At 34.0% G+C, this 17,394-nt stretch overlaps 1 protein-coding gene across 2 annotated transcripts in view; it reads left to right on the top strand.

The window, feature by feature from the left end:
• The window catches only part of PGR (progesterone receptor), a 103,385-nt gene that overhangs the window by 52,072 nt on the left and 33,919 nt on the right, over positions 1-17,394 (top strand). Inside the window, exon 4 of one of the 2 annotated variants that reach the window (XM_027040081.2) lies at positions 7,395-7,481. The exons of the other annotated variant lie outside the window; for it this stretch is intronic. Within the exon in view, the coding sequence (XP_026895882.1) occupies positions 7,395-7,481 (87 nt within the window). The remainder of the gene's footprint in view (positions 1-7,394; positions 7,482-17,394) is intronic. 2 annotated transcript variants of the gene reach the window in all.

The raw sequence follows: 17,394 nt of genomic DNA, 5'->3' as shown, positions 1-17,394 counted from the left end.
GGCTAAGTAATATTCCTGTGTGTCTATGTCTGTGTATATCACATCACCTTTATCCATTCATCTATCAATGGACACTTGAATTGTTTCCATATTTTGGCTATAGTAAATAATGCTGCTATTAATGTAGGGGTGCTTATATATTTTCAAATTAGTGTTTCTTTTCTTTGAGTAAAAACCCAGTAGTTGAATTACTGGATCATATGGTATATCTATTTTTAATGTTTTAAGGAACATTCATGTTGTTTTCCACAGCAGTTGCACCAATTTACATTCCCACCAACAGTACACAAGGATTCCCATTTCTCCACTTTCTTGCCAAGACTTTTTATTTATCATTCTTCTGATTCTAGCCATTTTGAATGGTGCGAAGTGATATCTTGTGACTTTGATTTATGTTTCCCTGATGACTGGTGATGAGCATCTTTTCATGTGTCTGTTGTACATGTCTGTGTCTTCTTTGAAAAAAAATGTGTATTCAGGTACTCTGCCTATTTTTTAATCAAAATTGTTTTGTGTTAGGTTGCATAAGTTCTTTATATATCTTGGATATTAAGCCCTTGTCAGATCATTTACAGATATCTTCTTCAATTCAGTAGTTTGCCTTTTTGTTTTGTTGATGGTTTCTTTTACCATGAAAAAACTTTATTTTGCTGTAGTCCTAATTTAATTTTGCTTTTGTTTCCCATGCCTCATGAGACATATCTAGAAAATGTTTCTATGGCTGATGTCAAAGAGATTATTGTGTGTGCTTTCTTCTAGGAGTTTTATTGTTTCAGGTCTCACATTTAGTCCTTTAATCTTTGTATATGATGTAATAAAGTGGTCCAGTTTTATTCTTTGCATGTAGCTGTCTAGTTTTGTCAACACCATTTATTGAAAAGACTGTCTTTTCCCCTATTGTATATTATTGCCTTCTTTGTTTTAGATTAATTGGCCATATAAGTATGGGTTTATTTCTGAGCTCTCTATCCTGTTACATTGATCTATATATCTGTTTTTGTGCCAGTACCATACTGTTTTGATTGTTATAGCTTTGTAATAAAGTTTGAAATTCCAGGGCATGGTATCTCCAGCTTGTTTTTCTTCCTCAAGTTTGCTTTGTCTGTTCAAGGTCTTTTGTTGTTCCATACAAATTTTACAATAATTTGTATTATTTGTGTGAAAAATTTTGTTGGTATTTTGGTAGGGATTGCACTGAATCTAGATTTCTTTGGATAACATGGCCATTTTAATGATACTAATTCTCCCAAGCCATAAATGTGGTATACATTTCCATTTGTTTTCTTTTATCAGTGTTTTATAGTTTCAGAGGATATGTCTTTTACCTCCTTGTTTAAATTTATTCCTAGGTGTTTTATTCTATTCTTTTTGGTGTAGTTATAAATGGTATTGTTCTCTTAATTTCTCCTTCTACTTTGTTATTAGTTTATAAAAATGTGATGTATTTCTGTATATTAACTTTGTAGCCTTCAACTTTACTGAATTCATTTATCAATTAATAGTTTTTGGTGGAGTCTTTCAGGTTTCTGTATATAGTTTCATTGCTTCATAGCATTTTCATTAAGATCGAGTGTAATATCTGTGCATAGTATCATGTCAATGCGATAATAACTGTTTTACTTCTTCTTCTCCATTTTGGATGCCTTTTATTTCTTTTTCTTGTCCAATTGCTGCAGTTAGGACTTTCAGTACTGTGTTGAATAAAAGTGGTGAGTGTAGAATCCTTGCTTTATTTCCTAATCTTAATCTTACAAGAAAATCAGTTTTTCACCATTGAGTATGATTTTAACTGTGGGGTTTTCATATATGGTTTTTAATATGGTGAGTCCTGTTCCTTCTAAACCCAGTTTGTTGAGAGGTTTTAACGTGAGTAATTGTTGTATTTTGTTAAATGATTTTCTGCATCTTTTGAGATAATCATATGATTTTTAACCTTTCTCTTATTAATGTGATGTATAACACTGATTTGCAAATATTGAACCACCTTTGGTCTCTGGAATAAGTCCTGCTTGATCGTGGTAAATAATTTTTTTTAGTATTGTTGAATTTGGTTTGCTAATACTTTGTTGAGGATATTTGCATCTATGTTCATCAGAGATATTAGCCTACAGTTTTGGAGTCTTTGTCTGGTTTTGCTATCAGGGTAATTCTGGTCTCACAAAACAATTTTGGAAGTTTTTCTTGCTCTTTGATTTTTCAGAACAGTTTGAGAAGAATAGGTATTAACTCTTCTTTAAATATTTAGTAGAATTCGCCCATGAAGCCATCTTGTCCTAGACTTTGTTTGTTGGGAGCGTTTTGATTCCCGATTCAAGTTTCATTACTAGTAATCAATCTGTTCAAATTTTCCTTTTCTTCCTGATTCAGTTTTGGAAGAGTGATTGTTTCTAGGGATTTAGCCATTTATTCTAGGTTGTCCAATCTGTTGGCATATAATTTTTCATTATATTCTTTTATAATCCTTTGTATTTCTCTGGTGTTGGTTGTTATTTCTCCTCCTTAATTTCTGATTTTATTTCAGTCCTCTCTTTTTTTTCTTGATGAATATGGCTAAAGTTTTATCAATTTTGCTCATTTTTCAGAGAACCACCTCCTGGTTTCAATGATCTTTCCCATTGTTTTTTAAGTTGCAGTCTCATTTATTTTTGCTCTCATCTTTATTATTTCCTTCCTTCTACTATATCTGGCTTTGTTCTTTTTTTTAGCCCATTAAGGTGTAAGGTTAGGTTGTTTATTTGACATTTTTCCTTTTTCTCTGGAAGTTGTCAGGTATCGCTCTAACTTTTCTCTAAGAACTGCTTTTGCATCTTCTGAAAGCCTTGAGATGTTGTGTTTTCATTTTCATTTGTCTGAAGGTATGTTTTCATTTCTTCTGTTTTCTTGGTTGATCCATTTATTGTTTAGTAGAATTTGCTTAACCTCCATATATTTGTGTTCTTTCCAGATTTTTTCTCATAATTGATTTTTAGTTTCATAACATTGTGCTCAGAAAAGATGCATGGTATAATTTCTACCTTCTTGAATTTATTGAGACTTGTTTTGTGATCTAACATGTGATCTATTATGGAGATTGTTCCATGTGCACTTGAAAAGAATATGTATTCTGCTATTTGAGGATAGAATGTTTTGTATATATCTATTAGATTCATCTGGTATAATGTGTCATTTAAAGCCACTGTTTCCTTGTTGATTTTCTGTCTGGATGATCTGTTCATTAATGTAATGGGGTGTTAACCCCTACTGTTGTATTACTATTAATTTCTCTCTTTATGTTGTTAATATTGGCTTTATATATTTAGGTGCTTCTACACTGGGTACATAAATATTTGTAATTCTTGTATCCCCTTGTTGGGTTTTTCTGCTTGTCATTATGTAGTGCCCTTCTTTGTCTGTTGCTACAGTCCTTGCAGAGTTTATTTTGTCTGAAAGAAATATTATTACCCCAGCTTTTTTCGGCTTCCATTTTCATAGTATATATTTTTCTATCCTTTCACTTTCAATCTGCATATATCTTCAATTCTGAAATGAGTTTCTTTTAGGCAGCATATAGATGGGTCTTTTTTTTTTTCGTTTTTTTTTTTCCCCATTCAGTCACCCTGTCTTTTGATTGGAGCATTTAGTCCATTTACACTTAAAGTAATTAGTGATAAGTATATACTTTTTGCCATTTTGTTAATCATTTTCTCATTGTTTTGTAGTTTTTCTCTGTTCCTTCCTTCTCATGCTCTTTCCCCCTGTGGTTTGATGGCTTTCTTTAGCATTATGCTTGGATTCCTTGCTCTTTATTTTTTGTGTATCTACTATAGATTTTTGATTTGTGGTTAGCACTGGTTTCAGATCTAACATCTTGGGTATGTAGTAGTCTATATTAAGTTGATGGTCTCAAGTCAAACACATTCTAAAAGGACTGAATTTTTATTCCCCTCTCAATGTTTTATGTGTATGAATGATATCATATTTTACATTTTTTTCTTTGGTCATTCCCTTGACTGATTTTTGTAGATAAAATTGATTTTGCTACTTTCGTGTATTAACCTCATCACTGGCTTTATAAGTGATTAATCTACTACCTTCTAATTATTAAAAGTGATATATCTAGAGATTTTTATAGACGTATCTTCTTTCTGGTCATATAACTAAATTATCTTAATATTTTTATAGAATTATATTGTAATCCCTTGAATTTTCTAGCTATAATATTATCTTCAAATAAACTAGTTATTAATATGTTCGCTGTTGGGTTTTGGTAAATAGTGTTTATATCTTTCTACCTGTACTTTACTTTGAGGTTTTTATTTGTGTGTTTTAGTAGTGGCTCTTGGATCTTAACAAAAAGCTTTTGCATTAGTTTCCTACTGCTGTAACAAATTACCACAATTTAATGATTTAAAACAACACACATTTATTATCTTAAATTTCTGGTGGTCAGAAGTCTGAAATGGGTTTTACTAGGCTAAAATCAAGGCATTAGCAGTACTGCATTTCATTTGTAGACTCCAGTCGAAAATCTCTATCCTTGCATGTTTCAGCTTCTAGGGCTGTACAATTCTTTGACTTGTGGTGCCAGTTCATCTTTAAAGCGAACAATAGTTCAGTCTTTGTCAAGACATCATCTCTTTTGACTCTGCTGTCTCTCTTTTCCCCATTTAAGAAACTTGAGTATCACACGGTCCTGAGTCCACCTGGGTGTTCCAAGCTGCTCTTCTTAATGTCAGCTGGTTAGCAATCTTAATTCTATCTGCAATTTTAATTGTCTCTTATTCCTGCCATCTCTAAAGAACCACAATTCTGCCTTTCAAAGCCTCTTGTCATTTGTTGATAAAAATTATGTGATTTTCTCCTTTGATCTGATGTAATGAATTTTGGTGGTAGATTTTCCAGGATCGAACCATCCTTTTCTTCTCAGAACAAGCTCTAATAGAGTAAGGTATAGTGTTCTATTTTTAATTCTGCAGAATTCAAGTTTTTAGCTCATTTTAAAATTTTACCTATAAAATCATGACAGCTTAATCTTTGTTTCTGGGATGATGCTTTTAAGGATAAGTTTGCTTTATAAAATGTATAGGGAAGGTTTTGACTTTTTTCTTTAAGATAGTATAAGAGAGGGGCGCCTGGGTGGCCCAGTCAGTTGAGCATCTGACTTCCACTCAGGTCATGATCTCCCGGTTTGTGAGTTCAAACCCCTTGTTGGACTCTGTGTCGACAGCTCGGAACCTGGGGCCTGCTTTTGGTTCTGTGTCTCCCTCTCTCTCTGTTCCTCCCCTGTTCACTCTCTCTCTCTCTCTCTCTCTGTCTCTCTCTCTCTCAAAAATAAATAAACATTAAAAAAAATTTTTAAAGAGTATAGGGGCGCCTGAGTAGCTCAGTCAGTTAGGCGGTCGACTTTGGCTCAGGTCATGATCTTGCAGTTTGTGAGTTCGAGCCCCGTGTCAGGCTCTGGGCTGACAGCTCATAGCCTGGAGCCTGCTTCGGATTCTGTGTCTCCCTCTGTCTGCCCCTCCACTGCTTGCACTCTGTCTCTCGCATTGTCTCAAAAATAAACATTTTTAAAAAATTAAAAAAAGATAATATAAGAGAAATGTCTGCCATAGAGAAGATAAGACTTAGGGTGTGACATTATCAGAGTCAATTTTAATAATTTATATACTAGGGGCACCTGGGTGGCTCAGTCGGTTGAGTATTCCACTTCGGCCCAGGTCATGATCTCCCGGTTTGTGGGTTTGAGCCCTGCATCCAGCTCTGTGCTGATGGCTCAGAGCCTGGAGCCTGCTTTGGATACTGTGTGTGTGTGTGTCTCTCTCTCTCAAAAATAAACATTAAAATTTAAAAAAATTGTATTCTATAAAACTCTCCATTTTCTAAATTATCAAATTTATTTAGGAGTGTTTCATTTAGTATTTTCTAAGTCTTGGAATTCTTCTAGTGTCTTTAAAGTTCCTTTACCAAACATTATATGATACATTTTTCCTCCTTTTCTTTATTGTTTGACTTTCTTTTTTTTGACTAATGTCTTAATTGAATGCTTAACTCATTTTTTCATTCATTTTCCACAACAAAACCATATAATTCTTTCTATATATGTTTTTGCATTTAAGTATATCTCATGAGTTTTGATTTGAAATGTCTTTTGTTGTTAATGTCCAGAGTAATAACAATTTTTTTTTACATAAATTTCCTCTTTGGTCAAAGACTACTTAACTAGAAAAATGTGTCAAGTGCCAAGTTAACTTTGATTTTTAATAAAATAATGTTATGAAAGGATATAATGTTTATTTTTTCAGAATTTATTAAAGATTTCTTGTACTGTATCAGTTTTAAGTTCTCTATCTGTATTATTAATTGTGTATTTGATGTGTAAAATATGAAAGAAATATAGGAATATTCCTACTCTGGGTATTTTTTTTTAAGGATTTTCCTGTTTTCAGTGTTTGGTTGCTGTGTTTGCTTTATAGAGGCTTATGCTTATGTTTTCTTTGAGGAGGCTACAATTTATCCTTAATATCCTCACTTTGTCTCATTTTAATGTCTTTGGACTTTAATTCTGTTTTTATGTGTTACTAATATTGCTTCCTCTGCTTTTCACATATTGTATTTGCCTTGTTAACTTCTTTTCATCTTTTAATTTTCAACTTATTTTCCTGTTTTTATTATTTTTCTTGTAAGCTACAAATAGATATTTTTTAACCCAGCCTTTCTTTGACACTGACATTTGTTAGGATAATCAGTATATAAGCTTTTATTTCTTCCAATACATTTTATGTGTTTACTGAAGTATATTTGTTAAATATTCCTTTTCTTAATTTTCTGGGTTGGTCAGTTTTTCCTTCATTTTCTTTTCCCCATTCAATCCTCAGTCATCCATTGTTAATTTCAATGTGTTTTTCCATTTTGCTAGTGCTTACATGCTCCTTCTGATGAGTCATAATTAAATCTATATTACCCTTTAATTGTATCAAAATTAATAAGTATGCCTATAACATTTTACCAACCTTTTTAAGTAATGCATACTAAATAAGTTCAGAACCTTTTTCTCTGCCCTCTCAACTCCCTACAATTTTTTGTAAAACAGTTCAGAATTTTTACTACTAGGCTACATGTAAGCTATCATTTTCCCAGGAAACCTCTATCTTGAATATTGAGTTTATCATTCCCTTGTATCATTTTATAAGTTTTCTGAATATATATTTCCATCAACATTATATTCCTTAGTTTTGAAGGTTTTCTCCCCCACTTTATAGAAATAATATCATATGGCATATATATTTCTGTAACTTGAATTATTTGCCTAACATTAGTGAAGTTCTTTATTCTGATGTGTATTCTGGTTTATTCATTTTTACTGAACTATATTATTACATCCTATGACTATCATTAACCTATTCTCATTTTGATAGACATTTGTATCCACTTTGAAGGCTATTACATACAGTGCAGCTGTGAAACTTTTGCACATTCCATCCCTCAGAATAAAATTCATCAGGGTGAGTAAGAGATCCTATTAAGTCATTCTTTCTGTCTTTTCTTATGTTCTCATGTCTACTCCCTAGTATCTGATCCCAGGTCTTCTCTCCCTCCAGGAAAACAATGAAAGCTCCCATACATATCATCTCCTAAAGACAGACACAGTAGTTGGGAAAAATAGTACAGTGGAAGGTCGTTACTGTACCTATACCGCTATTGTCTATTTAGCTTACCCAAACCTGCAGATGCTATTATTTTTCAAAGTACATAAATAGTTTTGTAATTAATACAAAGGCATTCTATGTTGTTATTTAATTCTGATTACTTTTTGCCATTATTTTCTCAACGAAAAGCTAGAGGTACAATTATATGAAGTTCTATAGATTTTTTTTTCATTTTTGTTTTTGAAGTATAGCTGTGTATGTTATATTAGTTTCAGGTGTGCATCATAGTGATTCAACAATTCTATACACTACTTACTTCTCATAACAATAAGTGTAGTCACCATCTCTCACCATAGAAAGTTATTACAATATTATTTACGAAATACCCTATGCTGTACTTTTAATGTGTGTGACTTAATTATCTTATAACTGGATGTTTATACCTACCTATGTAGCCCATGCCCCAACCCACCTCTTGCATTCTTTTTTTTTTAATTGAAGTATAGTGGACACACAATGTTACATTAGTTTCAGGTGTACAACATAGTGATTCCACATTATGTTATACTATGTTCACAAGTGTAGCTACATCTATCACCAAACAGTGTTGTTACAATACTACTGATTACGATAAATCTGCTATAACTTTTATCCTGGTGAAATATTCATTCCAAAAGTACAACCCTGTGTTTCCCACTCTCCTCCTTCCATTTTTCCCATCCCCCCATCCACCTTCCCTCTGGCAACCATCAATTTCATTTGTGTATTTTTATGGGTCTTTTTCTGCTTTTTGTTTGTTTAGTCATTATTTTTTGTTGTTAGATTTCACATATAAGTGAAATCATACAAGTCTTTCACTTAGCACAAATCCTTTAGGTCCATCCATGTTGTCATAAATAGCAAAATCTCATTATTTCTTATGGCTGAGTACTATTCCATTGTGTGTGTGTGTGTGTGTGTGTGTGTGTGTGTGGTGTGTCACACATCTTCTTTATCTATTCATTTATCACTGGATACTTGGTTTGTTTCCATATCTTGGCTATCATTAATAATGCTTCAGTATACATAGGGGTGCATATATCTTTCCAAATTAGTGTTTTCATTTCCTTCGGGTAAATATCCAATAGTGGAATTACTGGATCATATGGTAATTGTTTCTAATTGTTTCTAATTGTTTGAGTACCCTCCATACTGTTTTCCATAATGGTTGCACCAGTTTACATTTCTACCAACAATGCATGAGGGTTTCCTTTTCTCCACATCCTCGCTAACACTTACTTCTTGTCTTTTTTATTCTAGCTATTCTGGTGTAAGGTGTAATATTACATTTTCTTGTGGTTTTTATTTGCTTTTCCCTGATGATTAGTGATGTTGAGCATCTTTTCATGATTCTGTTGGCCATTTGTATATCTTTGAAAAAACTCCCTGTTCAGATTCTCTGCCCATTTTTAAATCAGATTGTTTATTTCTTTTGCTGAGTTGTATATGGTCTTTTTTTTTTTTTTTAGATATTAACCCTTTACTAGATTATATCATTTTCTAATATCTTCTACCAGTCAGTAGGTTGCCTTTTTGGTTTGTTGAGTTTCCTTCACTGTGCAAAAGCTTTTTTATTTTAATGTAGTCCCAATGGTTTAATTTCATTTTTTTCCATTGCTTTAGGGGATATATCTAAATATGATGCTAAGGCTGATGACCAAGTGATTACTGTCTAAAAACACAGCATTCTTTCTTGATAAAAACCCTCAAAAAGTAGGGATAGAAGGAACATACGTCAACATCATAAAGGCCATATATGAAAGGCCCACAGCTAATCAACCTCAATGGGAGAAAACTGAGAGCTTTTCCCCTAAGGTCAGGGACACGAGAGGGATGTCCACTCTCAACAGTATTGTTCAACATAGTACTTGGAAGTCCTAGCCTTAGCAATAAGACAATAAAAAGAAATAAAAGGCATACAAATAGGCAGGGAATAAGTCAAACATTCACTCTTCACAGACAACATGTGATACTTTGTGTGGAAAACCCAAAAGACTCCACACACCACACACACACACACAGACTGCTAGAACTGATTCATGAATTCAGCAAAGGTGCAGGATATAAAATCAAAGTACAGAAGTAGGTTGCATTTCTAGGCACCAATAATGAGGCAGCCAAAAGAAATCAATTCATTGATCCCATTTACAATTTCACCAAAATCCATAAGATACCTAGGAATAAACCTAACCAAAGAGGTAAAAGATCTGTACATGGAACACTATAGAAAACTTATGAAAGAAATTGAAGAAGACACAAATAAATGGAAAAACATTCCATGCTTATGGTTGGGAAGAACAAATATTGTTAAAATGTCAATACTACCCAAAGCAATCTACACATTCAGTGCAATCTCTATCAAAATAACACCAGCATTCTTCACAGAGCTAGAACAAACAATCCTAAAATGTGTATGGAACAACAGAGGACCCTGTATAGCCAAAGTAATGTTTAAAAAAAAAAAAAGCAAAGCTGGAGGCATCACAATTCCAGACTTCAAACTGTATTACAAAGCTGTAATCATCAAAACAGTATGGTACTGGCACAAAACCAGACACATAGATCAATGGAACAAAATAGAGAACCCACAACTGGACCCACAAATGTATGACCAACTAATATTCATGAAGCAGGAAAGAATATACAGTGGAAAAAAGACAGTTTCTTGAGGCAAATGGTGTTGAGAAAACTGGAGGGTGACATGCAGAAGAATGAAACTGGGCCACTTTCTTACACCATACATAAAAATAAATTCAAAATGGCTGAAAGACCAAACTGTAAGACAGGAAACAATCAAAATCCTGGAGGAGGAAAGAGGCAGCAACCTCTTTGACCTCGGCCGCAGCAACTTCTTACTAGACATGGCTCTGGAGGCAAGGGAAACAAAAGCAAAAATGAACTATTGGGACATCAAGATAAAAATCTTCTGCACAGCAAAGGAAACAGTCAGTAAAACTAAAAGGCAGCCTATGTAATGGGAGAAGATATTTGCAAATGACATATCTGGTAAAGGGTTAGTATCCAAAATCTATGAAGAACTTATCAAACTCCAACACCCAAAAAACAAATAATCCAGTGAAGTAATGGGCAGAAGACATGAACATAGACATTTTTCCAAAGGAGACATCCATATGGCTAATAGACACATGAAAAGATAGTCAACATCACTCATCAGCAGGGCAATACAAATCAAAACCATGATGAGATACCACCTCACACTTGTCAGAATGGCTAAAATTAACAACACAAGAAACAACAGGTGTTGGCAAGGATGTGAAGGGGGAACCCTCTTACACTGATTTTGGAATGCAAACTGGTGCAGCCACTCTGGGAAACAGTATGGAGGTTCATCAAAAAACTGAAAATACAGCTACCATATGACCCACCATGTGCACTACTAGGTATTTATACAAAGGATGCAAAAGTGCTGATTGAAAGGGGAATGTGCACCCCAATATTTACAGCAGCACTATCAACAATAGCCAAATTATGGAAAGAGCCCAAATGTCCATTGACAGTTGAATGGATCAAGAAGATGTGGAAAATATATACAATGGAATATTACTTCGTGATCAAAAGGAATGACATCTTGCCATTTGTAACTGCATGGATGGAACTAGAATGTATTATGTTAAGGGAAATAAGTCAGAGAAAGACATCATGATTTCACTCATATGTGGAATTCAAGAAATAAAACAGAGGAACATTGGTGTAGGAAAGGAAAAATAATATAAAAACAGAGGGAGGCAAATCATAAAAGACTCCTAAATACAAAGAACAAACTGAGGGCTGCTGGAGGGGCTTGAAGTGGGGGGATGGGCTAAATGGGTGATGGACATTAAAGAAGGCACTTGCTGGGATGAGCACTGGGTGATACATATAAAGTGATGAATCACTAAATTCTACTCCTGAAACCATTATTACACTATGTTAACTAACTTGGATTTAAATTTTTAAAAATAAGGGGCGCCTGGGTGGTGCAGTCGGTTAAGCGTCCGACTTCAGCCAGGTCACGATCTCGCGGTCCGTGAGTTCGAGCCCCGCGTCGGGCTCTGGGCTGATGGCTCAGAGCCTGGAGCCTGTTTCTGATTCTGTGTCTCCCTCTCTCTCTGCCCCTCGCCCGTTCATGCTCTGTCTCTCTCTGTCCCAAAAATAAATAAACGTTGAAAAAAAAATTTTTTTTAAATAAATTTTTAAAAATAATAATAAAGAAATAAAATTTTACTTTAAAAATTCTTTGGGATTCTCTAAAATGTCTGTGAAAGCCACATATTACTTTGGAATTAGAAAGAAAAACAATAAATTGTATTTATTAAATAAGATTACTGTCTATATTTTCTTATAGCAATTTTGTGGTTTCATGTCTCACGTTTAGGTCTTTAATCCATTTTGAGTTTATTTTTGTATATGGTATAAGTGGTCCAGTTCCTTTGCATGTAGCTGTCCAGTTTTCCCAGCATTGTTTATTGAAGAGACTGAATTTTCCCCATTGTATATTTTTACCTCCTTTATGGTAGATTGATTGACTATAGGTGTGGCTTTATTTCTGTACTCTACTGTGTTTCATTGATGAGTGTAGTTTATTTATGTGCCAGTACCATAATATTTTCATTAGGCTAGCTTTCTAGTATATCCTGAAATCTGGAATTGATATATCTCTAGCTTTGTTCTTTGTCAACATTTCTTTGACTATTCAGGGCATTTTGTGTTTCCATACAAATTATAAGGTTATTTGTTCTAGTTCTGTGAAAAATACTATTGCTATTTTGGTAGAGATTGCATCAAATCTGTAAGTTGTTTTAGGTTGTTTGGACATTTTAACAATATTAATTCTTCAAATCCATAAGCATTATGTTTCTATTTGTTTTTGTCATCATTTTTTTTGAACAATGCTGTATGATTTCAGAGTTCAGGTCTTTCCTCTGTTTCATTAAATTTTTTCCTAGGTATTTTATTCTTTTTGATATGATTGTAAATGGAATTGTTTTCTACATTTCTCTTCCTGCTACTTCATTACCAGTATATACAAATGTAACAGATTCCTGTATGTTAATTATGAATTCTAAAACTTTACTGAATTAATTTATTACTTCTAATAGTTTTTAGTGGAATCCTGAGGGTTTCCTATAAATAGTATCATGTCATCTAAATTTGTGACAGTCTTACTTCTTCCTTACCCATTTAGATGCCTTTTGCTTCTTTTTCTTGTCTGATTGCTGTTGCTAGGATTTCCAGTACTATGTTGAATAACACTGATGAGACAGGACATCCTCGTCTTGATCCTGATCATAGAGGAAATGTTCTGTGTTTTTCATGGGTATGATGTTAGCTGTGGGTTTTTCATATATGACCTTTATTATATTGAAGTACATTCCTTCTAAATCCACTTTTTTGAAAGTTTTTAACATGAATATATGCTATATATTTTGTCAGATGCTTTTCCTGTACCCACTGAGGTCATTATATAGTTTTTATCCTTGGTTATTTGAAGTTATCATTTTGATTGATTTGTGAATATTGAACCACCCTTGTATCCCTGGAATAAATCTCACTTGATTGTGGTGAATAATTTTTAATGTATCCTTGAATTCTGCTTGCTAATATTTTGTTGAGAATTTTTGCATCTATGTTCATAGCCCTTAGTTTTCTTTCCTTGTAGTACCTCTTTTGGTTTTGGTATCAGGTTAATCCTGGCCTCATTGAATGAATTTGTGAGTTTTTCTCCCTCTTTAATTTTTTGGAATAATTTGAAAATAATAGGTATTCAATTTTCTTTAAATGTTTCATAGAATTCATTGGCCATCTGGTCCTGGACTTTTGTTTGTTAGGAGCTTTTTAGATCACTTATTCAGTTTCATTGCTAGTAATGTCTGTTCTACTTTCCTTTTCTTCCTGATTCAGTTTGGGAGATTGTTTATGTTTCCAGATATTTATCGATTTCTACTAGGTTGTACAATTTGTTAGCATATAATTTTTTGTAGCAGTCTTATACTCTGTTGTATTTCCCTGGTGTCAATTGTTACTTCTCCTCTTTTATTTCTGCTTCTATTTATTTAAATCCTCTCTCTTTTTCCTTGCTGATTCTGGATAAAGTTTTAGAAATTTTGTTTACTTTTCTAAAAATAAGCTCTTAGTTTCATTGATCTTTACTCTTGTTTGTTTTGTTTTTTAGTCTGATTTTTTTTTATTCTGCTACAATCTTTATTATTTCTTTCCTTCTACTAGCATAGGGATCTGTTTGTTCTTCTTTTTCAAGTTCCTTCAATTGTAAGGTTGTGTTGTTTACTTGTAATTTTTCTTGTTTCTTGAGGTAAGCCTGTATTGCTATAAACTTTCCTCTTAGAACTGCTTTACATGCATCCCAAAGATTTTGGGTCATTCTGTTTTCATTTTCATTTCTCTCCATGTATTGTTTTTATTTCCTCTGTGATTTTTTTGGTTGCCCTATAAATTGTTTAGCCTCCATGTGTTTGTGTTCTTTCCAGTTTTATCTTGTTACTGATTTCTAGTTCTATATTATTGTGGTCAAAAAAGACACTTGATATTTCAGTCTTTTCAAATTTATTGAGAATTGTTTTGTGGTCTAACATGTGATCTCTTCTGGAGAATATTCCATGTGTATGGGAAAAGTATGTGTATTCTGCTGTGTTTGGGTGGACTGTTCTGTGTATATCTATTAGGTCCATCTGGGCTGTGTGTCATTCAGAATCACTATTTCTGTGTTAATTTTATGCCTGAATGATCTATCCATTGATGTAAATGGGATACTATGTCCCCTAATGTTATTGTATTGCTGTTAATCTCTTTGAGTCTGCTAATATTTACTTTATATGTTTAGGTGCTTCTATGTTGGGTGAATAGATATTTAGAGTTTTTGTATCTTCTCACTGAATGGATTCCTTTATTGAAATGTAGTGTCCTTCTTTTTGTTTTGAAGTCTGTTTTGTCTGATATAAATATTGCTGCCCTTTTTTTTCCCGACTCCTTTTGCATGATACATGTTTTTCCCTTTTATGTTTAGTTGGTATGTGTCTTTAGGTCTGATGTGAGTCTCTTCTAGGCAGAATAGAGTTGGGTGTTGTTTTTTTTTATCCATTCATTCACCCTGTGTATTTTGATTGGAGCATTTAGTCCATTTATACTTATTGATAGGTATGTAATTTTTGCCATTTTGTTCATTGTTTTCGGGTTTGTTTTACATTTCTTTTCTGTTCCTTTCTTCTTACCTTATGATTTGATGTCTGTCTTTAGTGTAATGCTTGGATTTCTTTCTTTTTTGCGTATATCTGTGATAGTTTTTTTTTTTTAATTTGTAAGGTTACCATTGGTTTCAGATATAACATTAGAGCAGTCTATATTAAGTTGATGGTCACTTAAATTTGAACACATTCTACAAGCACTAAATTATACTTCCTCATCCATGTTTTATGTATATGATGCCATATATTACATATTTTTGTGTATCCCTTGACTGATTATTATAGATATGTTATTTTACTACTTTTGTATTTTAGTCTTCATATTGGTTTTATAAGTGATTAATAACCTTTACTGTATGTTTGCTTATACCTGTGAATTTTTTCTTTCATAATTTTCTTATAGCTCTGACCTTTTCTTTCCACTCAAAAAATTACCTTCAGCATTTCTTATAAGGTTAGTTTTGTGTGATGAACTCCTTTGACTTATGTTTGTCTGTGAAACACTTTATCTCTCCTTCAATTCTGAATTATAATCTACCAGTAGAATATTCTTGATAGTAGGTCTTTTTCTTTCACTACTTTGAATACATCACGTCATTCCCTTCTGTCTTGCAAAGTTTCTATTTGAAAATCAACTTATAGCCTTTGGAATTTCCCTCACATGTAACTGTTTTCTGTTTCTGCTTTTAAAATTTTGCTTTACCATTAATTTTTTACCATTATAATTACCTATCTTGGTGTGGACTTCTTTAGGTTCATCTTGTTAGGGAATCTCTGTTTTCCTGGACTTGGATGTATTTTTTTGCTCAGATTAAGGTGATTTTCAGCTATTATTTATTGAAGTAACTTTTCTGCCCTTTTTATTTTCTCATTTCCTTTAGTGATTATTATAATGCAAATATTATCACTCTTGATAATGCCACTAAGTTTCCTTAACCTCTTCTCATTTTTTATTCCTTTTTCCCGTTCTTGTTAAGCCTGGTTGCTTTCCATTACACTGTCTTCCAGATCTCTGATGTGTTATTCTGCATCCTCCAATCTGTTGTTGATTTCCTCTAGTGTATTTTTTATTTCAGTTATGAATTCTTTATTTATGACTGTTTCTTTTTGTATTTTCCATCTCTTTGTTGAAGATCTAACAAATCATCTACACTCTTCTCAAGTCCAGTGAGTATGTTTGTGGCCAATAATTGAATTATTTATCAGACATATTGGTTATTTTCATTTCATTTAGATGTTTTGCTGTGCTTTTGTCTTGTTCCTTCATTTAGAAGGTATTTCTCTATCTCATAATTTTGCCTCTCTGTGTTTGTTTATGTGTATTAGGTAGGTCATGTATGTTTTCTGGTATTAAGTAATGGCCTTGTGAAGAAGAGGTCCTGTGGTACCCTATAGTATAAACCATCCTGGTCACCAAAACCAAGTGCTCCAGGGATGCCCCTGTAAGAGCTGTGTATACCCTACTGTTGTGGATGATTTGCAGTTACTTTCAGCCCAACCAGCTGCAATGACCTGCTGTGGGCACACTGGACAGGGTTCGGTCTTCGATCTTTGATGGTCTTGTCTGAGGTCATAATGGGCTTATTAGTGGATGGGGCCAGCAGTCAGACCAAATGTCTACAATTAGCCACTCTGACACAGTTTCAGGTATATAAGGGGTAAGGCTTGTTTCCTGTGCAGGTAGCCAAGAGGCTGGGCTGCTAGGACTGTGGACATGCTGGTATATGAAGTTATCTTCCTTCTGCTTCCCAGAGCCAGATGGATTGATGGATGCCTACTGAGGCAGGTGGGGTTAGGTGGAGTGAGTCTCTACAGGGAAACTCAGCAGTTGAGTACACAGTTTTAGCAAGGTAGATGGAGAATATTTGCACTAGTTCCCACAAGGATGGGCTTTAAGCCCACTGATTTTTAAAGCTCTTCATGTTAAACCATGCTGATATTGAAAGCCCAATGTTATATGGACTCATCTTCCTGGCACAGGTGCCCAATGCAGGTGGTGCCTAGTGTGGGGTCAGATCCTCTTGCTTTTCCATGCTTGTGATGTCCCTCCCATTTGTGTCAATACCACGAAATATTTAGTTCCCAGCTGTGTTTCCACTCCTCCTACACTTTTCTTTTTTTTTTTTTAATTTTTTTAATGTTTATTTTTGATATAGAGAGAGACAGAGCATGAATGGGGGAGGGTCAGAGAGAGAGGGAAACACAGAATCTGAAGCAGGCTACAGGCTCTGAGCTGTCAGCACAGATCCCGATGCGGGGCTTGAACTCACGGACCAGGAGATCATGACCTGAGCCAAAGTCAGACGCTTAACTGACTGAGCCACCCAGGCGCCCCCCTCCTACACTTTTCAATGTGCCCTCCTCTCCACGAACAACTGTGGAAGTTCTGTTCTGCCAGTCTTCAGATCATTTTCAGAGTTAGTTGAATAAATGTAGCTGTTATCTTGGTATATCTGGAGGACAAAGTGAGTCCAGGATCCTCCTAACCCATCCATCATCTTATATTACTCTCAACACATTCCTAAAGGAAT

This window comes from Acinonyx jubatus, chromosome D1 (genome assembly GCF_027475565.1).
Source record: "Acinonyx jubatus isolate Ajub_Pintada_27869175 chromosome D1, VMU_Ajub_asm_v1.0, whole genome shotgun sequence".
In the NCBI taxonomy this organism is placed as follows: domain Eukaryota; kingdom Metazoa; phylum Chordata; class Mammalia; order Carnivora; family Felidae; genus Acinonyx; species Acinonyx jubatus.
The sequence above is the reverse complement of the archived record's forward strand: the minus strand, read 5'-3'. Positions and strand labels throughout refer to the sequence as shown.